Source organism: Megascapheus bottae, chromosome 14 (genome assembly GCF_031878675.1).
Source record: "Megascapheus bottae isolate mThoBot1 chromosome 14, mThoBot2.hap1, whole genome shotgun sequence".
NCBI lineage: Eukaryota > Metazoa > Chordata > Mammalia > Rodentia > Geomyidae > Megascapheus > Megascapheus bottae.
Genome location: NC_143522.1, coordinates 42,530,891 through 42,557,758, shown reverse-complemented (window position 1 = coordinate 42,557,758; position 26,868 = coordinate 42,530,891). Strand labels below are relative to the sequence as shown.

Here is a 26,868-nt window from a genome sequence, read left to right as displayed (position 1 = left end):
TTACAGGCATGATTATCACATGAGTGTCTCCACTCATGCTCTTAATCCAGAGTATTCTGGTCTCCAAATGCAAACTCTTGCCCTCCTTTCTCTTAACCACAGCTTCCTCTTCTGGCTGTCATTTATGTAACTGTTGCACAAAGGCCAGTTTTCATTTCTGGTCAATCTTCCTTTCTGGCTCAAACTCTAGACTCTAAACCCTAGCTACTCAGGAGGCTGAGATCTGATGATCTGGTTCAAAGCCAGCGAGGAAAGAAAAGTTCCCATGAAACTCTTATCTCCACTCAACAACCCAAAATACGGAAGTGTTAGAGTGCTAGCCTTGAGCACAAAGAGACTCAGGGACAGTGCCCAGCCCCTGAGTTCAAGCCCCACAACTGACAAAAATAAAATACAACCAAATCCCAGGACAACGGGGATTTGGAAATGCAGCCAGATCTAGAAGATCTGAATTTTCACTCTTATGGTGACTGTTACATTTGCTCTGATTCTAATCATTATCTGCTCCCCACAGAGGCATCAACTCAAAAATAAATGCCATCTGAGGAGTGCTGAGAACACACACACACACACACACACACACACAACACACACACACAACACACACGCATACCACTCCACACGCACCACACCAGACCTGGAGGTAAACAGTACAAAGATCCCTCTGTGCTACAGAATACACAGCTGGTTTGTTTTTTGGGAATAAAGCAAGCGGCCCAATGAGCTCACCTACCCTCCTTTTCCCACATGCCCCCCCTTCTCTTGTTCCTCTCCTTGGCTTCTACCTTTAAAGCCCGAGGCGAACTAGGGTCCAGGGTCAAAGCCAGGCCACGCAGCCTGCGGGGCGTCGACTCAGACTTCCTACTTCTCCCCAGCCCGGCTCTACCAGCCCGCGGCTGGGTGCTGGGTGCTGGGCGCTACCGCAGGCCGGAGCCTGGGGCCTCCCAACTTTCCCTTCAAAGTAAATGAAAACAACGACCCGCACATTTTCTCCCCGCTTCCTCGGTCTCCACGACCTTCTTCACCTAAGGTTCCCGGGCGACGCCCAGCCCCGGGGAAGGCGCCGCCCCGGCCCTCCAGCTTCCCCTCCTCTACCCCACAGGGAAATTCTAGCGTCGGAACAATCCCCGATAAATCCACCGCTAGCCAGCACACACACACCCACTGCCCGCTCACGGGACCCCGGGCACGGGGCGGCCCTCCACGGCCTCCCGCACCCCCAGCCCCGGAGCCTCCGAGCGCTACGTGACCCAGTGGGGCGCCAGGAGGCCCAGCCGGAGTTCCTGGCCCGCCGCCCACGGCCCGCCCCCCAGGCGCTCCGGGAGCCCCCGCCCTGGCAGCTCCGCCCCGAAGCCCGGGACCGTCCCGGGCCCCGACGCCGAGGGAAGCGCAGGGGGCGGCGCCGCACGGAGGGGCGGGACACCGACCCTCCCCAGGCCAGAAAGGCGGCTCGGGCGCCTCGGAAGCCGCCTCCGTCCTGTCCGGTGCCGCCGCGGAGCCCCAGGCCGCGCGCCTCGCCCGGCACTCGCCTCCCCGGTCCGGTCTCCATCGAGTCCGCGCGTCCCGTCCTGCAGCCATGGCGAAGCCCCTGACCGACCAGGAGAAGCGGCGGCAGATCAGCATCCGCGGCATCGTGGGCATGGAGAACGTGGCCGAGCTGAAGAAGGGCTTCAACCGGCACCTGCACTTCACGCTGGTCAAGGACCGCAACGTGGCCACCCCGCGCGACTACTACTGCGCGCTGGCGCACACGGTGCGCGACCACCTGGTGGGGCGCTGGATCCGCACGCAGCAGCACTACTACGACAAGAGCCCCAAGGTACCGGCCAGGCCAGGGACGCCCCTGCCACCCCTGCCCCGGCCCATCGCCCCGTTCAGTCTCTCAGGGCCCCACCCCGAGCCCCCTGAGCCGTCTATCTGCCCGTCCCAGGCCTCCCTCGCCTGTCCACTGAACAAACGTTTGGGAGCGTCTAAGCTCGGCCTTGAACCCAGCGGACGCCTCTGGTCCAGCGTGCCGGGAGTCTTTAAACCAGTCAGGGGCCCCAGCGTGATCAAGCTTAGTGTCTTAAGAGACCTTAAGCGTAGGATTCCCCAAATGTAGCTAAGATCCGAGCGCAAACCAGGATTCGCCGAAGTGTGCAGCGGAGGGGAGGGACGAGGACCCGGGGCTTCCGAGCTCTTCAGCTTTTCCGATTGCCTAATAGTTGGGGGCTGAAGGCCTGGCAATGCCCTGGACTTTCAGCTGCCAGAGCTAAGATCCACGCCCCGCCACAGCGCTGCCCAGAACTCAGGTCAAGGACCACCTCCATCCACTGCGAGAGGACTGGTGTGGAGATGGTGGCCGGCAGGGTGTCCACCTCCTCCTGACCCGTCTGGGACGATGAGGGGGATTGGTGAGGTCCAGGCCAGGAGAGAGTCGTGCTCCCCACTGCAAGGAGAATGAGTGGGTCTGTTATGGGAGTGAAAACTGGGAAAGCAGGCTTTTCCAGTAGATGGGAACTGGTGAGAGACTGGGATGGATCCTGAAGACAGCGGAAAATAGAAAAATAAGAGTTTCTAGGTGGAAGCTGTTTTGTTGTCGCTGTTCATTCCGAGCCTGAGCGCAGGCCTTTTTATGTTATTAAACCGGATGGTCCCTAAAACTTGAGGTGACCTCATACTGTTGCATTTACAGACTTTTGTTGCTTTTAAGGGACGATGGAGATGCTACCGGCAGCTGACATGGAAATGAAAAGCTGAAGTCACTTGTTAGTCTGTTTTGTTTTTAAATTAGCAAACAGTACTTTTTTAAAAAACGTTTTAGGAACTCCTGAACTTTGTACCTCTCCCTTTAGACTCTGGATTGTATTTACCTGGCTTTTCCTATAGTGAAGGCAAACTAAGTTTCTAGGTCCATAAAGAAAATTTCTACTTCTCCAAGAGCAAACACTAAAAAATCCTTATTCAGAAAGAATGCTTTCAGCTCACAGGCTTTCTTTTCTTTTTTAAACAAGGGTCTGGGGACGGTCCCTGAGGTTTTTTTGCTCAAGGCTAGTTTTCTATCCACTTTGAGTCTCAGTGCCACTTCTGATTTTTTGGTGATTAAATGGTGATAAGAGTCTTAGGAGCTTTCCTGCCTGGGCTGGCTTTGATCTCTGATTTTAGCCTTTCCCTTCCCCACTCCCCAATCGTGGGACTTGAACTCTGGGCCTGAACTGGGTCCCTGAGCTCTCCAGCTCCAGCCTACTGCCCTACCCCTGCAGCCACAGCACCAGACACTTCAGGCTTTCTAGTGGTTAATTGGAGATAAGAGTCTCACAGTCTTTAGTGTTGGTGATGGCTTTGAGCCACAATCCTCAAATCTCAGCCTCCTGAGTAGCTAGGATTATAGGCATGAGCCACCTGGCACCCAGTTCTAGAACCATTTTAACTCTTAACTGTAAAATTACTTGCAGCAATAATTCAAGGAGTATTGTTTTCTATCCATAAAGTGTCTGTAATCATTCCTTGTGTTTCTGAGTGACTTGAAATGCTCAGAACCTCTAGCTACCTGCTCTGACTCACAGAGAATGATGAGCTATAATTACAGTCTGATTTCTCTTTGCCCCAAGCATATTTTATTCATAAGACTCATAAACAAGAGAAAGAAGACAGGAAATATTGAATCCAATCAGTTGATAATATTGCTTTTATTTTTTTTTTCTCCCTAGAGGCAAAAGATACTGAAGTAGTACCAAAAAGTAGTGTAGGAAATATTTTTCCTTAAACCAACGATGGGGAAAACTAGCCCTGAGAGATCTGGAACCCATGTTAAAGTCATCCTGTTTGCTTCTATACTGGTAGCCTAATGTATGACCGTGTGTCTTTTGTGGATAACTATGATTGACCTAATAGACTAATCATGGATCATGACCTTCTTTCTTTCAGAGGGTGTATTACCTCTCTTTGGAATTTTACATGGGCAGAACCTTACAGAACACCATGATTAACCTTGGCCTGCAGAATGCCTGTGATGAAGCCATTTACCAGGTACAGTGCTCCTAGGTTCCATTCATCCTCCCCCTTTCAATTTCAAGTTCATTACAGGAAACGTGAGGGCATAGTGCATGCTTCTGCACGTGCATGCATGCATGCACACACACAACACGTGGGAGTGTGATAAATTGCTTCTTTAGACATGGCTATTACAAACTATTAGAAATATCGGTCATTTCAAGCCAGAAGTTTGGCCTAGTGGTAGAGTGCTTGCCGAGTATGCATGAAGACCTGGGTTCCATTCCTCAGTATTACATACATAGAAAAAGTTGGAAATGTTGCTGTGGCTTTAAGGAAAAGAGCTAACCTTGAGAAAGCCCAAGAACAGTGCTCAGGCCCTGAGTTCAAGCCCTAAAACTGGCAAAGGAAAAAAAGAAAGAAAGAAAGAAAGAAAGAAAGAAAGAAAGAAAGAAAGAAAGAAAGAAAGAAAGAAAGATCATCATCTCTCGTATAAAGAGCTGGTCATTACATGTGAGAATTTTCTTTTCCTACCTAAGTCTTGATCAATATTCTCCATGCATGCAAATTACATTGTAGAAGTCAGCAGCAGAACAAGTCTTTAAAATTCTCTCCTATGAGAATTCCATGCTTAACTTTGGGCTTTTATCTACGGGTTTTTTTTTTTTTTTTTTTTTTTTTTTTTTTTGCCAGTCCTAAGCTTGAGCTCAGGGCCTGAGCCCTGTCCTTAGAATCGAACCCTGGTCTTTATGCATGCTAGGAAAGCACTCTACCACTAGGCCAAACTCTCAGCCCCTTCTATCTACTTTTTAAGAAATGATTGGCATTTGACAGTCATATCTCAAGACACTTTGTGATAATGACAAACTTAAAATTCCCTGGTCGTTCTCTTCTATTACCTAATAATGTAAAATGTACTTCCCCTTTAAAGCACCTCAGCTTATGCTCTGTATTTATTTTTTCTGCCAGTCCTGGGGCTTGAACTCAGGGCCTGAGCACTGTTCTTGGACACTTTTTGCTCAAGGCTAGTGCTTTGCCACTTGAGCAATAGCACCACTTCGGTTTTTTTCTGTGCATGTGGTACCACGGAGTCAAACCTAGGGCTTCGTGTATGCTAGGCAAGCACTAGCCTGTGCTCCTGACCTCAGCCTGTACTCTTAACCCCATGTGTTCATTTGTTTTTATGAACACATTTAAATTCCTTCAGTTATCTCCATACCGAAAACACATGTTTCCAGGCCAACCTGGACAGAAAATTCTTTTTCATTGAATCTCCAGCTCAGTGGGAAAAAAGTTGGTGATAGTGTTGCATGGTCCAGGTGAGGGCCCAAGTTGAAAGTGGGACCCTATTATCTCAAAAATAGTCACACACACACATCAGTGCAAAAAGGACTAGAAGTGTGGCTCACTGAAAGACCATCTGCCTAGCAAGCAAAAGCCCCTGTGTTCTAAAGGAAAACAAAACAACCTCTCAGTTCTGTTAGTATCGATGACAGCTTCACATACGCACACAGAGCCCTCCTTCTTTGTGTAATGTCATTTGGTTTACAACCCTAAATGAAGTAGGTACTTTTCTCCTCCATATGTTTAAACAAGGGAAGGGAGGTGTGGGGAGACATAGCAGCTCACTGAGGGGGTAGCAGTATTCAGGAGGCACTGGGAGCCCCTGCTTTGCCAGCTCACATCCACACCTGCCGTGGCAGCACCCCCTTGTGTATCCCAGGCTAGGATGAGCTGCAAGGGAGCTGAGCTCCCCGTGATGAGGTTCACAGAAAAGCCTGTTGCCTGGCCCACCACTTTAGGAAATGGCTTTGTCTCTTAAATGGCCTCCTGTGTATTCACACTCAGTGTTGCTTTTCTTCCTTTGTCAGCTGGGACTGGACATGGAGGAGTTAGAAGAAATTGAAGAAGATGCTGGGCTTGGCAATGGCGGCCTTGGCAGGCTTGCTGGTAAGGGACATGGGGAATGTGTTACACTGCCTGACTGATCAGTGCTTGTCATATGCCATGCCTGACCATCCTTACAGGTGACTGAAAGAAGTGAAAGGCGTGGCCTATATAGCCCATACCTAGACTTTTCAAGGTAGGTTCTTTGATCCTTTCCACACAAACTGTAGAGAAGGGAACTTGAAGGGAAGAGACATTGCTTAAAACCCCTCAAGCTATTGCTTAAAACCCCAAGGGTAACCAGATCCTTCCTGTGTACTTTAGGGTTTCCAAAGTGACCCTTTTACTTCACTATCATTTTTCGCACATTTGTGTAGCCATGGCCTAAGCTGTAGATCTTGATGTGTGTGTGTGTGTATCTATATGTATCTATATGTGTATATATATATACACACACACACACACACACACACTTCATCTATTTTTTGTGTACATGCAACATAACTAGTTTAGCCAGAGAATGATTTTTATCTACTTAGAAGGCAGAGGTCAAATGATTCATAGTTTGAGACCAGACCAGGCTAAAAGTTCAAGAAACTCTATCTCAATACCTCAACTCAACTAGGCATGATGTTTGGTACCTATCATCCCAGCCTTTCTGGAGGCTAGAATTGGAAAGATGGCTGTTCCAGGTCTGGGTCTCTGGGAGACCCATCTTATCATTAAAAAAATTGGCCATAGTGGTATAAGCCTATTATCACAGCCATTAAGGAAAGCATAAAGAGGAAGATCCTAGTTCAGCCTGGCCCCTGGGAGGGAGCAGGTAGAAAAATCAAAATCCTATCTTGGATGAAGGGTATGGCTCAAATAATAAACCAGACTAGCTAAGCCTGAGGTCAAACTCTCCCGTTACCATGAAATAATAAATAAATAAATAATAAAAGCTTCCTTTTGCTGGGTTGGTGGCTCAAGTCTGTAATCCTAGATACTCAGGAGGCTGAGATCTGAGGATGTAGTTCACAGCCAGCCTGGCACTAAAATCAGTGAGACTCTTATCTCCAATTAACCACCAAAAAAACAGAAGTGGGGCTGTGGCTCAAGGGGTATTGTGGTAGCCTTGAACTAAAGAGCTCAGGGACAACATCCTAGCCCAGAGTTCAAGCCCCATGACTGGATGGGGAGGTTAGGGGAGGAGAGCATCCTTTTTAACTAATGCTTGCACTTCTCCATATCAACTCTGAAGAAAGCATTCAAATCCTTCACAAGAAGCCATGTGGAAAAAATATGCCATTTGCAAAACACAAAACATTAAAAATAACCTAACCCACAAAGGATAAAGTTAGCATATACACAGTAACTTTCCTGAATTAATTGCCAAGTTTCAAAAGTCAAGTTGCTTTAAAATCCATATAATGTGATACCACTAATGACTTTTTAAAAACTTAAGTATTTTCTTTATATTATATATACCTTTGTTTAAACTCATAAGAAGCTTAATTTTAATATAGATTCATTTAAATAATAACTTCCCCTGGTAACCCCTTATAGAGAGGAGTATAGAACTGGACCAGGCAAAGAAGAAACTACATTTCAAATAATTTGTCCATAACATTTTAATTTTAAAAAGATTTATGAATATATTACACGTGGAATTTAAATTTAGTAATAAAAATAAATGAACACCGAAGTATCAGAGTAGAGCCTGAAAAATAGACATTGTCTCTCTGTAAGAATGGTTGAAAAACTCTTCATTTTGCATACCTTTCCAAGTTACCAGAAAATGATTTGCATATTTCACTTTATATAATCTTTACTACATCAGTAACTGTGATTTAACAATAATAATTAGTACTAAAATTTAAAAATAATGCATAATGAAAGTAAAAAAGAAGCTGGAAACTGTGGAGGTCCTGCCGTGGTGGCAGGAAGTTACTCATCTGAGGCTTTGGTAGCCAACAAGGGCACCTCTGCCTGCTTTCCTCTTCAGCGGATCCTGATCCCTTTGTATTAGCCAGCTACCTACAATGTCTCCCTTGTAGCTTAGGATGAATGGCAGGTATCGAGACACCCACCTAAGGGTTGAGAAGAGATCTCCTAAACTTGTCAGCCAGCCCTGGGATTGAGCTGCACTTACCTAAAGCTCCCAACGTTTCAAATAGCCAGATTCCAGGCCTAATTTAGTGTTAGAATTAGAAAAAAAGAAGTAATGTAAAAACCAGTTTCCATCAGGCTATAGTCTCTGTGTTTTTGTTTGTTTTTGTAAGTCCTGGGGGTTGAACTCAGGGCCTGAGCCCTGTCCTTCAGCTTTCTCAAGGTTAGTGCTCTTATCACTTGAGCCACAGCACCACTTCCAGCTTTTTCTATGTATATGGTACCAAGGGCTTGAACAAGGTCTTTGTGTATGCTAGGCAAGCACTCTATCACTAGGCCAAACTCCCGGCCACAGACTCTGTGTTTTAAAATACAAATGTGGTTTCTCAGAGAAAAATATGTGTTTTGGTTGCCATGTTTTCTAGGGAAAAACTTGAAATTTACCGTGAATTTTATCATGTCTTCTTCTGTATCTAATTCAGCCTGTTTCTTGGACTCCATGGCCACACTGGGGCTTGCGGCCTATGGCTACGGTATCCGATACGAGTATGGAATCTTCAATCAGAAGATCCGAGATGGATGGCAGGTATGTGAAGCATGTTTCCAGGTTTTGTCTTTGAAGTACGTCATCGCCTCTCTCGTGCTTTGGACCATACTTTATAACTCTTGGCTCTTTCTCACTCAATTCACTTCTCCAGTATTCAGTTGACAATAGCAAATGCCCCACAGGATGCAGAGTTCCCTGAAAGCAGACAGCCTGTTACCATGCACCCACAGCTCTCCAGCACCTAATCTGTGATTCCTTAACCTCCCGACTCTCGATTTTGTTTACCAAAGGGGGAACATGGATCTGAGTCATGATCTTTCTCACCATCAAGTTGATGGTAGCAAGCATACTAACCTTTTAAAGGAGAGAAAGCGAGTCAATGTTGGGTCATTAAAACATGCCACAGAAATGTGTCCAAATCCACTCAGAAGGCTATAGTCTGGTGTGTATGTGTGTGTATTGGTACTGAACTCAGGGCTTTATATTCCCTTGTATTTTTTGCTGTAGGCTACTCCTCGAGAGAGCTTCATATCTGGCATTTTGCTGCACAGAGTTAGTCTCAGAGACTTATTTGCCTAAATTGGCTTCAAACCATGATCCTGTGATCTCACCCTCCTGAGTAGCCAGGATCATAGTCATGAACCACTGGCATTCAATTCCACTTTTCTAGATAGCCAAATCATATTAGTATAATAATTATTATTATTATTTTGCCAGTCCTGGGGCTTGAATTCGGCCTAGGTGCAGTCCCTGAGCTTCTATTGTTCAAAGCAAGCCCTCTACCATTTGAGCCATAGTGCCATTTCTTTTTAAACTTTTAAAGTAGTTTATTGTAGAAAAGAGTCTCACAGAGTTCTGCCCATGCTGGCTTCAAACTGTTATCCTCAGACCTCAGCCTCCTGAGCAGCTAGAACTACAGGTGTGAGCTACCAGTGCCCAGCCAAACTATATTCTTAAGTATTTCTGCTAACACTTTTTTCATTTTTGTTGTCTTATTCTTTTTCATTAATTTTATTATTAAGTAGTTATACAAAGAGATTACAATTCTTTAAATCAGAATATAACTTTAGTGCTACTATGTAGATCATGTTCCCTGATCTTAATTGTGGGTTAGACTTATCTTTGTCTTATAGACACACCATAGACAAAAACACATGGATTAGATTTCCAAAAACCCCGAGTTCTGTATTTCTTGACAATAAGTATACAATTATAGAGTGCTCAGGGATCCAGTGGGGGAATTGGGCTGGAAGTAAGGCCATGAAGGGAAGCAAACCTAATTAGAGTAAATGAGGTTTCTCCACTGCCCCCACCCCATTCTTGGACACCCTGGAGCAAGGAAGGGAGAGGCGTATAGATTTGATGTAAAGTCAGAAAAGTTCAGAAGAACATTTGGAATGTACTGTAAGTTACATATTATAAGCAAAATTTCATGTTTTGTTAAAGACCAGTATTGTGAATCTTCATCTGACACTAACTATATAAAAACTGAGTGGTCACAAGGTTATGTTTATTTAAAGATCTAATTTCAACTTATCACTTTTAGTAAAGCCTGTTGTCTCAGTTAGGTCTTGTTCTTGTTTGGGTCTTTATTGAAGAAGATTTATTATAGATTTAACCTAAATACTTGGGAAATGTTGACAATATCAATTACATACATCCTTACCCTTTTTTTTTGCCAGTCCTGGGGCTTGAACTCAGGGCCTGAGCACTGTCCTTGGGCTTTCCTCAAGGCCAGCACTCTACCACTTGAGCCACAGCACCTCTCCGGGCTTTTCTATGTATGGGGTACTAAGGAATCAAACCCAGGTCTTCGTGCATGCTAGGCAAACACTCTACCACTAGGCCAAACTCCCAGCCCAGTCTTTAACTCTTAATGTATGTCTTCTTCAAAAGAAAACCATAAGAGTTCATTATTAAATCAAAATCACATAGGATGAAGTTAAAGACCATGAACTGTTCTAGTGACATGTGCTTACACTAAAGTGTCTTTATTAAGTGATTTCTTTATACATTTTCTATTGATTCCATATTCGGGTGTGACACCCTTGACCCAAAACAGCATGTAGGGGCCCATCATGTCTCCAACAATAAACATTCCTGAAAGACATCTCTTCTTAGTGTGAGCTGAACCAAGGGATTCACAGATGCTACAATACAGGCTCTGGAGCCCATAGACCTAGAGTCAGATCCTAGCTCTACCATTTCCTGGGTGGTCTGGGGAAGTTACATTTCCTCATTGTTGAAAGGGGGATTGCAGTTCCTTCCTATAGGTTCACTAGAATTAAATATAACACATAGAACAGTATTAAGAAGTATAGTTAATGTTAATTTAGTACTTTATCTCCTGAAAAGTAACTGTACACTCTAAGTCATGTGGTTTTCTGCAGGTAGAAGAGGCAGATGATTGGCTCCGGCATGGGAACCCTTGGGAGAAGGCCCGCCCAGAGTTCATGCTGCCAGTGCACTTTTATGGCAGAGTGGAGCACACCGAGACAGGGGCCAAGTGGATCGACACCCAGGTATGCCAGTGTCCTGTGGCCAGCATTTTCTGTGGTAGAGCACAGGATGGTGCATTGAATATGTCACATATAGTGGTGTGTGTGTGTGTGTGTGTGTGTGTGTGTGTTGCAAAACAGTATGTTGTGTACTAATTGAGTATGTTTCTGTGACTCATTGTCATTACTCTTATCAAAAGCTACTTACTCATTTCAGAGATAAAAGAACTGACACAGGGAAGAAGTGTCTTTCTCAAGTCAAGTGACATGACCAAGTCATTTCGCAATCCCATTTATCAGTTCTATGTGGCTTAGCTCTTGGCTTAGGTTGTAGGTTGTAGATGCCAAAATGGAATAAGTTCTTTCTTTTCCACTCTACCTCTGTATGATTACCTCTAACTTTTCCGAGACAAATACTTTGATATTATAGTATTTAGTCAAAGATCAAGATTCTTATGCATTATAAAATAAGAACGAAAATGAAAAATATGCTAAGTAAGTGCCTAATGTTAGGTCACTTGTAGAAAAGTGGTACTGGGGTCTGTTCATATATATTCTCCACGGACTGTCCTTTGGTGGCCTCCAGCAATAAATGAGCTCTATTATTACTGAACTTACTGTGGCCAACCAGTAAATCACTGTGTCTTGTTTAATAAGGATGGTCTCAGGCTAGAAATGACTTACGTTGGTCACTCTTTGAAACATTAAAAGAGAATATTAAAGGCCAGATAAATTTGTTCTTATATGTGAGAAATGAAAGTAACACTCAATCTTGTGATGTCAAAATGTGGTTGATATTTTACCATAAAAGAATCATGACCCAAGTCGTGGCTGATTTTTTATATATATATATACTGCTGGTGTATCTTCCTAATCTGAGATAAAGTTCAAAAAATAAGACTTTCAGAAACTGGTTTCCAATTTATGTAGCCTGTGAAATGACAGATAAGAAAATAGTATAGTGGTGTAAGAGTAAACTAACACTGTGACTGGAAGATAAGCAAAAGACTACAAATACCACCAGGAAGCTGCAAATGAAGCAGCACTTAATCTGCCCAAAGGACCCACACAGCTTTGGTGCCTAAAACTTCCCCAGTACTTGTGACTGTGTGACATGATGCGATTTACTCAGCAACTCGGGTGCATTCTCTCCATACTATGGGCCCCACTGTAGAGCTCATTTGTATTTACAAGGCACCAGTAGATATTTTCATACTGAATCCAGCATTCAGTTACAGAGTGTGTTGAATCCACACACTGTGGGCAGAGGTACAGGAAGAGGTCAGGCTGATGCAAGGCCTTCAGGCCTTGTGAATGCAGACATCTCCTGACCCCGCCCCACGCTGGTAGCTGGTGCCATCAGAGTACATGAGGTCACACGTGCTCTGGGCATGACTGGGATGCCTGCCAGCAAACTGAGCTGTTTAATTCCTTCTTGTGTAATTCAACTTCTCTGTGAAAAGGCCAGAGAGAACTAGAGGTGTGAGTGCTTTTCAAGCCAATGCCTATGGAGACAGGAGAGAGGAGCAGGAGATGAGAAGTATTCAGACTGTGGCTCTGGTTTGCCAAAGCTGAAAGAGAAGCAGAAAGAATTCTCAGTGCCTCCCTGTTGCACTAGTTTGAACAGTGGCTAGGCTGAGAGGCCTGGATTGAAGTTTGCCCACTGGAAAAGCTGTAGTGTTCCAAGTAGGCCTAATAACCTAGGGGTGAGCTTAGCAGGGAGAAGTTCACCCTAATGTGCCACAGAAAGGTACAACTTCTTAGGCTGCCTCAGTCACATTCAGAGGTAGAAAGGCCGGCCTTGGTGAACTCAGATTCTGCCCCACTCTGCAAAGGATTTCTAATGGGTCACAACCTCTGAGGCCTTTATTTCTAAGAGGAAGCCTTGAGCTCTGGGCCTGGGCGCTGTCCCTAGGCTCTTGAGCTCAAGGCTAGCAGTCTACCACTTTGAGCCACCTCACCCCTTCCAGTTTCCTGGTGGTTAATTGGAAACAATAGTCTTACGGACTTCAGTACTGGGTCTGCCTTTGAATGTCAATCCTCAAATCTCAGCCTCCTGAGTATCTAGGATTACAGGTATAAGCCACTGGCACCAGGCAAGACTACAACCTAGGCATAATTCAGATATACGTTCTACTTTATCTAGCTTTCAACTCCAGCTCAGCCCTAAGGACTGGGGTTGGCATTCCAGTCTCTTTGCCCTCTCCAGAGCCATCTGTTTCAACCTTTCTAGAGCCAGCCAGCCAGCATTCTGAGTACTGTCAACCCTTTCTAGTCTCACAGCTCAGTTGTTCCTATAATCTATACCTTAAGTAACTGGAGTTGGTTATAGAGCCCAGAATAGAACTCTGTGGTCATCTGCCTACGTCACTGCACTGAAAACAAATGGGCAGCTGCTTCTCTCTAATCCTGCAGGTGGTCCTGGCTCTGCCTTACGACACGCCTGTGCCTGGCTATATGAATAACACTGTGAACACCATGCGCCTCTGGTCTGCTCGAGCACCGAATGATTTTAACCTCAGAGACTGTGAGTAGAGCCCGGGCTCTGCCTTCTTCATTTTGATGGCTAGTGAGGACCTAGTTGAGTTGGTGAGAAAGGCTTTGAGTTTCTGATCAGAACTGTTCGGTGACGAAATGTTAGTCTGTTTCATGGAGCCAGAGGGAGGGCGTGTTAAAGCAGTCTGTCCTCTGGCCCTCAGACTCGCTTGTGAAGGTCATCAAGATTTGTCAAATCCTGTTAGTTCCTTAGGAATTGTGGGAATTGGATGGAACCTATCATATGGCTTGCTCCCAGAGTGGTTGGCTTATCTCTTTATTGCTCTTCTGTCATTCCCTTCAGTCAATGTGGGAGACTACATTCAGGCTGTGCTGGACCGAAACCTGGCAGAGAACATCTCCCGTGTGCTCTACCCCAATGACAATGTGAGTGATCCACACATGGCTTACTCCGCACAGCCTGTCAGCTTCTCTAGGAACCACGTGTGGGACCCTGAGGTTTTCCTGCACGTGCAGTTACACTCCATGTCCCTTCCCAACGGTCCAGACCCGCCCCCCACCCAAGCAAAAACAGAAACAAAAGGATACAATTCATGACATTGGACTTAGTACTTTGCCTTTGATTAGCAATCTCTTCTCTAAAGGAGGAACTCTGTAGATGGATTCAAAAACAGTCCCTGGATAGGAAAGAAGAGGTGAGCCACTGGCGATTCCTCTGCAGGCACAAACTTTGCAAGGTCACAAGTCCTGGAAATGAAATGGCATCAGTGGCTCTTGCCTGTAAACCTAGCTACATCACAGAGGTTTAACGACTATTTTTATATCTTATTGGCCATTGTCCTATTGTTGAACATGTACCTTATGTCTTTTGTTAGCTATTACAAATAGCTTTCTTTTTATTAGTGTATTATTAGTTGTACAGAGGGATTTCATTTTCATATGTGTACCAAATTTGCTTTGGTCAAATCTACCACCTCTGTTTTTGTTTCTTATCCATTCCCCCTCTTTCCTTTTTTTGTTTGTTTTACAATTTTAATTATTCTTTTTTTGCCAGTCCTGGGCTTTTAGCTCAAGGCCTGAGCACTAGCACTGTCCTTGAACTTTCTCAAGGCTAGAGCTTTACCACTTGAGCCACAGCACCAGTTCTGGCTTTTCTATGTATGTGGTACCGAGGAATCGAACCCAGGTCTTCATGCATGCCAGGCAAGCACTCTACCACTATGCCAAACTTCCAGCCCCTGGGTTCCATTATTCTATTTTCACCTACACTACTAATAAAAACTAATCACCTTTACCCACACCTCTCCATCACCTTCTTTTATCATTTTGATGGGGCTTCAGGAGAGAGCAAAGGCTTTCAGCCCCGAGCCTGCTTTCTCCAGATTCCAGATTGATTTGGCCTTGCCAGTCCCTAAGCAGGAAATGCCAGTCCCTCTTTGGCCCCACCTCCAGTATGAACCCCTATTTCATTGTATCACTCTGGCCTGAAGTTTTTTGAAGGGAAGGAGCTCAGACTGAAGCAGGAGTACTTTGTGGTGGCGGCCACCCTGCAGGATGTGATTCGGCGTTTCAAAGCCTCCAAGTCTGGCTCCAGTGATGGCGTAGGAATTGTGTTCGACGCCTTTCCAGACCAGGTGGGTACTCAGCCTGTGGCTGCAGGGTGGGATCTGGAGAGGGACCCAGCTTTCCCATCCCATCTATTCCCTTCCCTCCCTGAGTGCTGAAATCGTTGCACAGGAACAATGTAGGCCTCATCTGAGAGAGAGGTGGACTTCTTCTTCTTACTCAGTCCTGTCCTCTGGACTGGGCACATACGAAGACCAGGAGGCCGGCCCCAGGGCCTCAGTCACTTCACTTCATGTTGATGTCTCTTTCCACACAGGTGGCCATCCAGCTGAACGACACCCACCCAGCGCTCGCCATTCCCGAGCTCATGAGGGTCTTTGTGGACATTGAGAAGTTGCCCTGGTCCAAGGTCTGACTTCTTTTTCTTTCACTTTACTAGGCTGAATGAATGTAATTACTGTGATTAATTAAATATAACTGGAGGACAGCCAGAAAGCTCTATTTTTCAGTTTTTCAGGATATGTTACTGCTGCTAGCTTCTAAACTTAAGGTAAATTTGTCCCTAATATGGACATACCTCTATTTTTATTCATCCGTGGGGAGAAGACCAAAACAAATAGTAATAAATACTGGACCATATCCCTGTGCTCTGCAGGATAACTAAAAATAGATGTTTGAAATTAAGTTCTTGGGGTTGGAGTGTGGCTCAGTTGATAGAGCATTAGCCAATGAGTGAATGAGAAAGGTATCAAGTTTGAGTCCCAGACTCAACCCTAAGAAAAAAGAGACAAAAGAAATTAAGTTTGAACCTCAAAAAGCAGGTAGTTAATTGAAAGTGTTCCCAAAGTACTGAAAGCCAGCATTTAAATATATTTTGTTTCTGCTGAGCATTACTTAAGCTTTTATTCTTCAGCACTTGTGCATATGATATTTTGCAAATTAAAAAACATGTGGAGTCAGAGGTGTGGTTCAGGTGATAGAGCACCGCCACCACCACCAACAACAACAAAAACATAATTATCATTCAGATAGGTGTGTAAACAAAATTTTACAAATAGTTTTTTTTTCTTCTTTTAAGAAAAAAAGGAAGCCAGGCACCCAGTAGCTCAAGCCTATAATCCTAGCTATTTAGGAGGCTGAGATCTGAAGATAAATTAAAAGCCAGCCTGGATAAATCTGAGAGACTCTGATCTCCAGTAAACCAGCTCTAATCATGAGCCTTAAAGCTAAGCAAGAACAAATGGCCTAAAGCCCTGAGTCCAAGTCCCAGTACTGGCACACAAACACACACTTTTAAAAAAATGTTCTTGTTCATCTGGACCATTCAAGAACCTAATGGAATTGAGTGTCTGGTTGTGTACGTTCTCAAGTGGCACGTGGCTGACAGGCAGGAGTTGGGGAAGGCTTGCTCTGGTGTGGTGCTTGTGCCCTGCGGGGCAGTAACTGACCTGCCCCTTCCCACAGGCATGGGAGATAACCAAGAAGACGTTCGCCTATACTAACCACACAGTACTCCCAGAAGCCCTGGAGCGCTGGCCAGTGGAACTGGTAGAGAAGTTACTTCCTCGACATTTGCAGATCATTTATGAGATAAATCAGAAGCATTTAGATGTAAGTCATGTTTAAGAGATTCTTATCCCTTGTAAAGAATAAAGTTTTATCATGCCTGGGTAGGCAGGAATTCCCCCTTCCCATACCTCAAATCAAAAATACTCTACTGGCAGGGATTTTGGCCTAGTGGTAGAGTGCTTGCCTAGCCTGCATGAAGACCCAGGTTCATTTCCTAGGTACCACATACATAGAAAAGGCCAGAAGTGGTGCTGTGGCTCAAGTGGCAGAGCCAAGGACGGTGCTAAGGCCCTGGGGCCCAAGCCCAGGACTGGCAAAACCAAACCAAACAAAACAAAAAAAACTCTGCCCTGAGTGGTGCTCTGCTAAATACATCTTGAAAGTGCTGGAATTCAGGGATGGCTTCTCCCCCATGACCACCTCAACACCTCTGTGGAGTGAAGTTTTATATTCATTCTGTTAAAGGTTTTGCTTGGGACACGAGTGACACGGCAATGTTGTTTTAAACCTGAGTGACCAGGAAGGTCTTGCTCTTCCTTTGGCTAGAGAATCATCGCCTTGTTTCCTGACGATGTTGACCGTATGAGAAGGATGTCTCTGATAGAAGAAGAAGGAGGCAAAAGGATCAACATGGCCCATCTTTGCATCGTTGGCTGCCACGCTGTGAATGGCGTGGCTAAGATCCACTCAGACATTGTGAAGAATGAAGTGTAAGCTCCCTGGCCTAACTCTGAGCTATAGCATGAGAATGAACTCAAGAGTGTGCTTGTGTGGAAGAAGGAAGGTCCTTTATGAAGTATATTCTGTCATGGAGAGGACCTCTTTTCAAAAAAGAAAAGATGCTACCCTCTTTCAACTGTCCTAATTGCAGACTTAGGATCCCCCCTAAAAAATTGTTTTAATCCGCTGAAAATCTACTGTATTTGTCAGTGCCAGGATGTCATAGGAAGGTGGCTAGATTTGGGATTTCTGTTTTGAGCCATTAATGAGTTTCTTTGTGGAACGACAGCCCTATCTGCTGCCTTTGTCTTTCTTTAATCTTTATTTAATCTTCTTAAGCCTGCACTTGGCAACTTGAGTGAAATTTTGAACTTTAATCCACCAAGCAAGACCTTGCCATCTTGGTCAGATTCAGTGATGATTGTCATTTCCATCTCTAGATTCAAGGACTTTAGTGAGCTGGAACCTGACAAGTTTCAGAATAAAACCAATGGGATCACTCCAAGACGCTGGCTCTTACTGTGCAACCCAGGCCTGGCAGACCTCATAGCAGAGGTAATGGAAGTGCTGAGCCAGGAAGGCCTGGCTGCAATGGGAGGGGGACATGAGTGCACTTAGAATTTGCAAAGTGAACCTACAGGAGGGTGCAACTTGACGGTCACACAGGACTCCAAGTCCTGTAGCTGGTCATGGTTCATGGTCAATGACAACAAAGATTCAGACACAGAGCCCAGGTAACCGAACTTGGGTTCTTGGTCACTCTTTCAAGGAGATTTCCGCTGAGACTCTATTCAAGATATCAGCAGAGTGGCACTGTGGCTCAAGTGGTAGAGTGCTAGCCTTGAGCTGAAGAGCTCAGGGACAGCATCCAGGGCCAGAGTTCAAGCCCCATGACCGAGCAGAGGTGGTGTGTTCACATGGCCTCTTGGACCTTTTGGGGAGCTCATCTGTGCAGTGAGCTGTGTGGACTGGGAATAGTGCTGGTGTGGCTGAGAGCCACCCACCACCAACTCATGGAAATTGTGAATTCTTATCCCATGGTTAAAAGAAAATCGGAGAAGACTATGTGAAAGACCTGAGCCAGCTGGTGAAGCTGCACAGCTTCCTGGGTGATGACATGTTCCTCCGGGAAATCGCCAACATAAAGCAGGTGAGGCTATCGAGAGTGACCCCCGCCCCGCACTGGCTTGGAGGGGCCGTGTTCTGACGTTGTTTACAGATAACCCTAAGCATCTAGATCCAAAGGGCCGATGCCCCATACTCTTGTCTCCCACAGGAGAATAAGCTGAAGTTTTCTCAGTTCCTGGAGAAGGAGTACAAAGTGAAGATCAACCCATCCTCCATGTTCGACGTCCATGTGAAGAGGATCCACGAGTACAAGAGGCAGCTCCTGAACTGCCTGCACGTGATCACCATGTACAACCGTGAGTTGCCCAGGTGACCCCAACGAGTCCCCAGGGAGGCGGCAAGCAGCCCCACCAGCAGCCATCTTCCATTCCACCCAGTGCTCCATCTTTTGCAGGCATTAAGAAAGACCCAAAGAAGTTATTCGTGCCCAGGACAGTTATAATTGGTGGTAAAGTAAGTGGACTCTATTCCCTGGAGATCTGAGAGCACACGCACACACACACACACACACACACACTCTCTCTCTCTCTCTCTCTCTCTCTCTCTCTCTCTCTCTCTCTCTCTCTCTCTCTCTCTCTCTCTCTCTCTCTCTGTCTCTCTCTCTCTCTCTCTCTCTCTCTCTCTGTCTCTCTCCCCTTCCTCCCCTCCCCTCTCTCTTTCTCTCTCTCTTTCTTCACAAATGGTGCCTCCAGTCATTGTGTTCGCTGTTCTTTTCCAAGGCTGCCCCAGGATACCACATGGCCAAAATGATCATAAAACTGATCACCTCTGTGGCGGATGTGGTGAACAATGACCCTGTGGTTGGCAGCAAGTTGAAAGTCATCTTCTTGGAGAATTACAGAGTGTCTCTTGCTGAGAAAGGTATTTCCCTCCTTTATAAACCACATGGGATCAGGACAGCTTTTAGAGATGGCATTGGATGGTAACTGGCCTTGGGATGTAGGAACTTCAGATAGAAAGTGTCACTGTGGACAGAATGACCCAGGAACACTTTCAGGGTTAGTCCCCACCCTTGGTCCTGGGCTTGAACTCAAGGCCTGGGCCCTGGCCATAAACTTTTTCGCTCAAGGCTAGTATTCTACCACTTGAGTCACATCACTTATTTTTGTAGTTTAGTGGAGATAAGAGCCTCACAGACCTTCCTGCCCAGGCTGACTTTGAACTGTTATCCTCAGATCTCAGCCTCCTGAGTAGTTAAAGATATGAACCACAAGCTCCTGGCTTCCTTTTTTTTTTTTTTTTGTTTTAATAACACAGGAAGTTAAACTCAAGGCTAAGCATTTGTAAGCAAGCACTCTACCATAGAGTTTTTCATAGAGTCTCAAATTAACATTTCCTGGGCTAGTTTCTAACTTTTATTTTTCTACATTCATCTCCTAAGGAAGTTATAGGTATGAGCCACCATGTTCATGCCAAGGCAGGAATTTGTTGTTTTACTTAGTTAGCAATTCTGGGGTTTGAACTCAGAGCCTTTCACTTGCTAAGAGGTGTTCTACTACGTGAGCTAAAAACCCCCACCCTGCTTTTGGGCTGGCTATTTTTGAGATAGGGTCTCACTTCCCATCCGAGTGTGCATCTAAGTTGAGATACTCCTTCTTAAGCTTCCCATAGCTGCTGGCATCACAGGAGTGAGCCACTATGTCTAGCTTCCCTCCAAGAGATGGAGTCTTACAGACTTTTTGTTTGTGCCAACCTAGAACCATCTCAACCTCCTGTGTAGCTTGGGATGACAGTCACCCAGCACTGGTGGAGAAGAAGGCTCACTAACTTTCCTGCCTTTTCTTTTTGCCAGGCCTGGGCTTGAGCTCAGGGCCTGAGCACTGTCCTTGGACTTTCTCAAAGCTAGAGCTCTACCACTTGAGCCTCAGCACCACTTCCGGCTTTTTGCTATGTCTGCGGTATGGAGTACTTATACCCTGGTCTTTGTGCATGCTAGGCAAGCACTACCACTAGGCCAAATTCCGGCCCTCTGCCTGGTTTGGATCCACGCTTTGATCTTTCCACTGTCATCCTACCAGCCATGTGCACCCTGATTCCAGGCAGGATTTTTTCAGATGACCCAAGTGGCAATTATACTTCTGTCCCCATTGTTAATAATAATACATCATTACATTTACAAGCCGGGGAGAGACTTCCTGAGGCTTTGGCCTAGTGTGAACCTTGCTCTATAAAAGGGACCAAAACTTCCAGCTGAGTTTTACGAAACACCAGCTCCTCAACCCTCCGATATCCATCTGGTCACTGTGTAGGAGGAAGAGCTTATTTATTCACCTTGTGCCAGGGAATGAGGGCAGATATCAGGCTGCTGAAATACACGTTTCAGATGCACCTCAGCTGGGGACTGCATGATCAAATGCGGTGTTCCCATGAGGGGACAGATGGCAGGAAGCCCATGTCCCTTTCTTTACCACTGGGACCTTTGATTGTTTGCATCACATGCTGGCAAAGTACCATCCGCATGCTAATGCCAACTGTGCATTCACCTACTCCCCAGAGTGAAAAGCTACAAAGGGAGCTTTCTCTTTTGGGGGTGTTTCTAGTGCCTCTGAGGTTACTGTTTAAGAACTCACTGTACAGAGACAAAAGAGCCAGATTCCTATGAGGTAAATGATTGCACACACACACACACACACACACACACACACACGTTCCATTAGTATATTCTTCTAATAAAGTTGATTTTGAACCAGGTACCAGTGGCTCATGCCTATAATTCTAGCTACTGCAGTTCAAAGTCAGACCATGCAAGAGAGTCTCTAACTAAGGTTCTTATCTCCATTTAACCTATATTAAAAAAAAAAAAAGTGGAAGTAGGGGCTGGGATTGTGGCGTAGTGGTAGAGTGCTTGCCTAGCCTGCATGAAGCCCTGGGTTCAATTCCTCAGTACCACAGAAAAAGCGGGAAATGGTGATGCAACTCAAGTAGTAGAGTGCTAGCCTTGAGGAAAGCCTAAGGACAGTGCCCAGGCCCTGAGTTCAAGCCCCAGGACTGGCAAAAAAAAAAAAAAAAGAAAAGTAATAATGGAAGTGAAAGTGTAGCTGAAGTAGTAAAGTGCCATCTTGAGCCAAAAAGCTAAGAATTCAAGCCCTAGGACCAGCACGAGAGAGGAGGGAAGGAGGGAGAAAAGGAGAGAGACGTCAGGAAGGAGGAAGAGAGGGAACTGAGCTGGGTCCTGACCCCTGTGGTTGAGGGGTTGGCAGCTCAGGCAGCTCTAGTTGCTGTGCAAATCACGGCCAGAGGTCAGAGCTTGCTATCTAGCCACAGGCCCACCTCACTTGTGTGTGGTTTAGTTCCCTGCAACGGAAGGGGAAGGAGGGGGGTGAAAAATGGCAGGAGTGCAGCAATCCAAGCCCCTCCCTCCACTTGCAAAAGAGAGGTCAGGAGAGAGGTCAGAAATTTCATGGGCCAAGAAAAAGAAGCTGCAATGTATTTTATATAGCTAAAGAACTGAAAATAAAGCTATAACAAAAAATAGGGAGAAGGAAAGGTGGAAAAGAACTATAGCAGCACCATTTATAGCTCAGTCAACAGGCGTTGTTTAAAGTTTATAGACCAAGAAAGAGTATCATGTGGCAAGGTTCTAGAGGCCAGCCCAAATGGGCACTCTTAGAAGGGGTCACCAGCAGTAAGAGGAAGAGTGAGCTGTGTTCTCTGCCATTTGAATGATTATCTTGACGCATGTGCTGGTGGAGAGGCAGACGCTAGGTACAAGGCGAGGGCAGCGAGGTTAAATGCTCAGCCACAGTACAAGATCGGGACACAGGACACAATCGCTGACCTTGGCGCGTCATTAGTCATTCCAGCCACTGATCTGTCGGAGCAGATCTCTACTGCGGGCACCGAGGCCTCCGGAACCGGCAATATGAAGTTCATGCTCAACGGGGCCCTGACCATCGGGACCATGGATGGAGCCAATGTGGAAATGGCAGAAGAAGCTGGGGAAGAGAACCTGTTCATTTTTGGCATGAGGGTAGATGAGGTGGCCGCTTTGGACAAGAAAGGGTGAGTGGGCAACTCCTCTTTGTTAAACAGGTAACGAGAGAGGGAGAGGAAGAGAGGGAGAGAGAGGGAGGGAAGGAGGGAGGGAGGGGGGGAGAGACACTTTTTTTCTTCTTCTTTGTTAGTCGTGGGGCTTGAACTCTGGTCCTGGGCACTGTCCCGGACCTCTTCAGCTCAAGGCTACTGCCCTACCCCTGGGCCTGGGCGTTGCCCCTGAGCTCAGCTCAAGGATCGTGCTTTACCACTTGAGCCACAGCCCCACTTCCTGTTTTCTAGTGATTAATTGGAGAAAAGAGTTTCACGGACTTTAGTGCCTGGGCTGGCTTTAAACCTAGATCCTCAGATCTTAGCCTCCTGAGTAGCTAGGGTTACAGGCATGAGGTAGTCTCCTTTTCTTTTTAAACTAGTCTTATTAATACAATATTTGTTTTGATTCATAAAGTCCGCCTTGAACTGGATCGTGCTATTCTGTCAGATTAAACTATTGCTCTGTGAGGAGAATTCTCATTATCTACTACTCTTTGAGTGTTTGGTTACAAGAAAGGAAATAAATTTGGGGAGATACACACCTCTTCAGGATCTATAAACAGTATTATTTATTCTCACATTGAAACTTGTAATGACTCTGCTTAATGCTACCATTTCTGAATGCATTTTTAGAGCTAACACATTATCTGTCGAGTGTGTTGTTGTTAATGACCCACACTACCAAAGCTTCTTTTCATCACCTGAAACCCCTACCATGCAGGTACAAGGCAAAAGAATATTATGAAGCACTTCCTGAGTTGAAGCTGGTCATTGATCAAATTGACAATGGCTTCTTTTCTCCTGAGCAGCCTGACCTCTTCAAAGACATCATCAATATGCTATTTTATCATGACAGGTGAGTTCTTACAAGAAGATGGCTTGTGTTATGAAAAAGAACATCTTAAACCACCTACAACCCATAAGATAAGCATAGATCTGTGATCCAGTCAACTATCTTAATTAAGCTTGGGGGATAAAAGAGTCTCCACCAACATGGCCAGTCAGATTTAATAAGACCCTCAAACCTGGTGTTCTTTTTCTGCTTCCACTGATTATCACTTTTCAAATACATCCATCTAATGACATTGTATGTGGGAAGAATCATAAAAAGGTGTGGGGAGGAAAAGCTGGTGATTACTCTTGAGAAGAGAAATAAGAGTTTGATAAATTAGCCATGCCTCACTCTCTAAGCAAAATAAAATTCTAAGCAGAATCTAGGCATGCATCTATTAATGAAGTTTTCTGTTGTTTTTTTTCTCCTAACAACAACAACAAAAAAAACAGGTTTAAAGTATTTGCAGACTATGAAGCCTATGTGAAATGTCAAGAGAAAGTCAGTCAGTTGTACATGGTAAGTTGTGGAGCTCTGTAAAAGAACCTTGTGCAGTATGGTTAATTAAAAATTTGAGGAGTGTTGGGAATATGGTTTAGTGGTTGAATGCTTGCCTAGCATGCATGAAGCCCTGGGTTCGAATCCTCAGTACAACATAAATGGAAAAAGTGGCCAGGAGTATGGCCTAGTGGTAGAGTGCTTGCCTAGTATGAATAAAACCCTGAGTTTGATTCCTTGGTACCACATACACTGAAAAAGCCAGAAGTGTCGCTGTGGCTCAAGTAGCAGAGAGCTAGCCTTGAGCAAAAAAAAAAAAACAGTGTCCAAAATCGGTGCCCAGGCTATGAGTTCAAACTCCAGGACTGGCAAAACAACACCAATAAGACAAAACAAAAAAAACACCACCACAACAAAAGAAAAACAGAAAAAGCCAGAAGTGGTGCTGTGGTTCAGGGGGTAGACCTGCTAGCCTTGAGCAAAAGAAGTTCAGGGACAATGCCCAGGCCATGAGTTCAGGCCCCAGGACTGGCAGAGATGGGGGAGGAAGGGAGGGAGGGAGGGAGGGAGAGAACAGAAAGTATCTGAGGTCTGAAGATTGAGGTTCAGCGCCTTGCCTCCACATAATCAAAAATGCTGGAAGGTATGGGTCAAGTAATAAAATGCAAGCTTTGAACAATAACAAAAAGCCAAGCAAGAGCAAAGGTTGTGAATTTAAGTCCCAGTACGGACCAAAAAAAAAAGGTGTGGGGGGGTGGGAGCAATATAAATATAAATAAAACAGAGCAAGAAGTGAAAAGCACAGACAACAGTAAGGACACACACGTGATTTTCAATTTTACCCAATGGATCTCCTCTGTCAAAATTATGACCCAAAGCTAGCTATGGTGGTAAATGTTTGTAATCCCGGAGTTTAGAGGTAGGAGAACTGTCAGGCTATCCAAGTAAAATCCTGCTTCAAAAGGAAAAGTAATAATTATATTGGGGTGGGTCATGAGGTACCTACCTTTAATCACAACTACTCAGGAAGTGGAGGCAGGAGGATCACAAATTGAAGACTAGCCTTTTGAAGGTAGCAATAAGATTGAAAACCAAAAGGGCTGAGACACTCGCTCAAGAAGTAGAGCGCTAACACGTTTAAGTCCTTGAGTTTAATCACAAGCACTGGGAAAAAACAAATGTTATGACCCAGATCCAAAAGAGGCCCATCTCAAAGCCCAGCATTCGGTTCAACCATGCTTGTTCATTAGTGCAAATTGTAGTTTTCTACTCTTGACAGAAACTGTATTGTTGAGGCCTGGTAAACATCGGCATAGCTGGCAAGTCTATTCATGATCAGTGATGGAGAGAAGAAAAAAGGAAGATAGGAAGCATTCATTCCATCGCACTAAGTTTCCAAAATTGGAATGAACGAATTGCAGACTGTTTTGCAATAGCTTAAGATAGGATGGTAGTTTTAGTCTTTCTTTTAAATGCTTGTAAGTCAGTTAACCACTTTGAGTCACTTCCAACTTTCAGAGTTCTCTACAATGATAAGGATATAAGCTAATGTCTTTATGGTCTGTGTCTGTGTATCTGTGTATGTATCAGTTATAGGGCTTGAACTCAGGGCCCTGAAATTTCATTTAGCTTTTTTTTTTTTTTTTTTTTTTTTGCCAGTCCTGGGCTTGGGCTCAGGGCCTGAGCACTGTCCTTGGACTTTCTCAAGGCTTGAGCTCTACCACTTGAGCCTCAGCACCGCTTCCGGCTTTTTTCTATGTATGTGGTACCGAGGAATCGAACCCGGGTCTTCATGCATGCTAGGCAAGCACTTTAACCACTAGGCCAAACTCCCGGCCCTCATTTAGCTTTCTTGCACATGACTGGTGCTCTATCACTTGTGACACACCTTCAGTCATATTTTTGCTGATAAATTGGAGATGGAGTCTTGAGGGCTTTTCTTTCAGGGCTGGCTTTAGACCATAATCAATCCTAAAGATTCCAGCCTTCGGAGAGGCTAAAATTATAGGCACAACCCACCTGCACCAGCTCGTCTTTATATTCTTTTATATAAAATTGTGAGATTTTGTTGGGCACCAGTGGCTCACATGTGTAATCCTACTCAGGAGGCTGAGATCTGAGGATCTTGGGGTCAAAGCCAGCCTGAGCAAACTCCTTGAGATTCTTGACATATCTCACAGTGAATGTTTATGTCCTCTTGCTTTACTCACAATGAAGCCTGGGACATATGACTTCCAGGCTGAAACATTGTGACCATAGCTGGAGTTAGCAGGTAGAGAGCTTAGGTCCTCCTCAGTTTCTTTTCAAGTAAAAACTACTTCCTGACTTTCCTATAGAGAAATAAACTCTGAATATGAGAAAAGCTATCTTCCCTCTCGTCTGTCCATCATGTGTGCCATAATGTGTGCTATTTTTCTTAAAGACTGCTAGACTCTCAGACCCTGAGCTTTACATGACTATGTTGTTTACAGAACCAAAAAGCCTGGAACCGGATGGTACTCAAAAACATAGCTGCCTCCGGAAAATTCTCCAGTGACCGGACAATTAAGGAATACGCCAGGGACATCTGGAACATGGAACCTTCCGATCTGAAGATTCCCCTGTCCAGTGAAGCCAGCAATGGCGTGAGCAAGGCTAATGGAAAATGAATATGAGCTGAGAAAACAATTTTTTATTGAACTGGGCTATTTTAAATAATATTCATTGATTTTGTTTTGTTCTGTTAGCTAATGTTTATGTATCTCTGGAAATGGGAAAGGGAAGAGTATGACTGTATTTAGGGCTGAAAATAAAGTGTCAGTTTTCAAGGAACACATGAGTACCCAATTTATTCCTTTATAGCAGATTGTTATCCTACTAGGACTTTTCCCAAAACTAGTTAGAAAGTTAAAAAACTGCTAGCTTTTTGTGTGTATGCCAGTACTGCACCTTAAACTCAGAGTCTTGGGATTTTTCTGCTCAGGTTGACACTTTATCACTTGAGCCACAGCTCCATTTCCTGCTTTTTGCTGGTCAGTTGAAGATAAAAAAATAGCACA

General features: G+C 45.0%; 1 protein-coding gene across 1 annotated transcript; it reads left to right on the top strand.

The window, feature by feature from the left end:
* The first annotated feature begins 1,466 nt into the window (after positions 1-1,466).
* On the top strand, positions 1,467-26,643 carry Pygl (glycogen phosphorylase L). Its single transcript, XM_090345078.1, has 20 exons — positions 1,467-1,819; positions 3,907-4,008; positions 5,844-5,922; positions 8,433-8,536; positions 10,888-11,019; positions 13,411-13,522; positions 13,835-13,917; positions 14,982-15,125; positions 15,374-15,466; positions 16,522-16,668; positions 17,173-17,336; positions 17,787-17,901; positions 18,395-18,496; positions 18,623-18,770; positions 18,869-18,927; positions 19,194-19,335; positions 22,269-22,476; positions 23,222-23,356; positions 23,785-23,851; positions 26,302-26,643. Exons 1-20 carry the CDS (start codon positions 1,577-1,579, stop codon positions 26,476-26,478), a joined length of 2,556 nt encoding a protein of 851 aa, XP_090201204.1. The 5' UTR covers positions 1,467-1,576; the 3' UTR covers positions 26,479-26,643.
* Positions 26,644-26,868: the final 225 nt, after the last annotated feature.

Excerpts from the sequence above, each read along its gene's own strand:
- Pygl (XM_090345078.1), top strand. The coding sequence starts at position 1,577 with ATGGCGAAGCCCCTGACCGACCAGGAGAAGCGGCGGCAGATCAGCATC. Across the intron at positions 13,523-13,834 it reads TGATTTTAACCTCAGAGACT|TCAATGTGGGAGACTACATT; the intron begins GTGAGTAGAGCC and ends CATTCCCTTCAG. Across the intron at positions 18,771-18,868 it reads CGTGATCACCATGTACAACC|GCATTAAGAAAGACCCAAAG; the intron begins GTGAGTTGCCCA and ends CATCTTTTGCAG.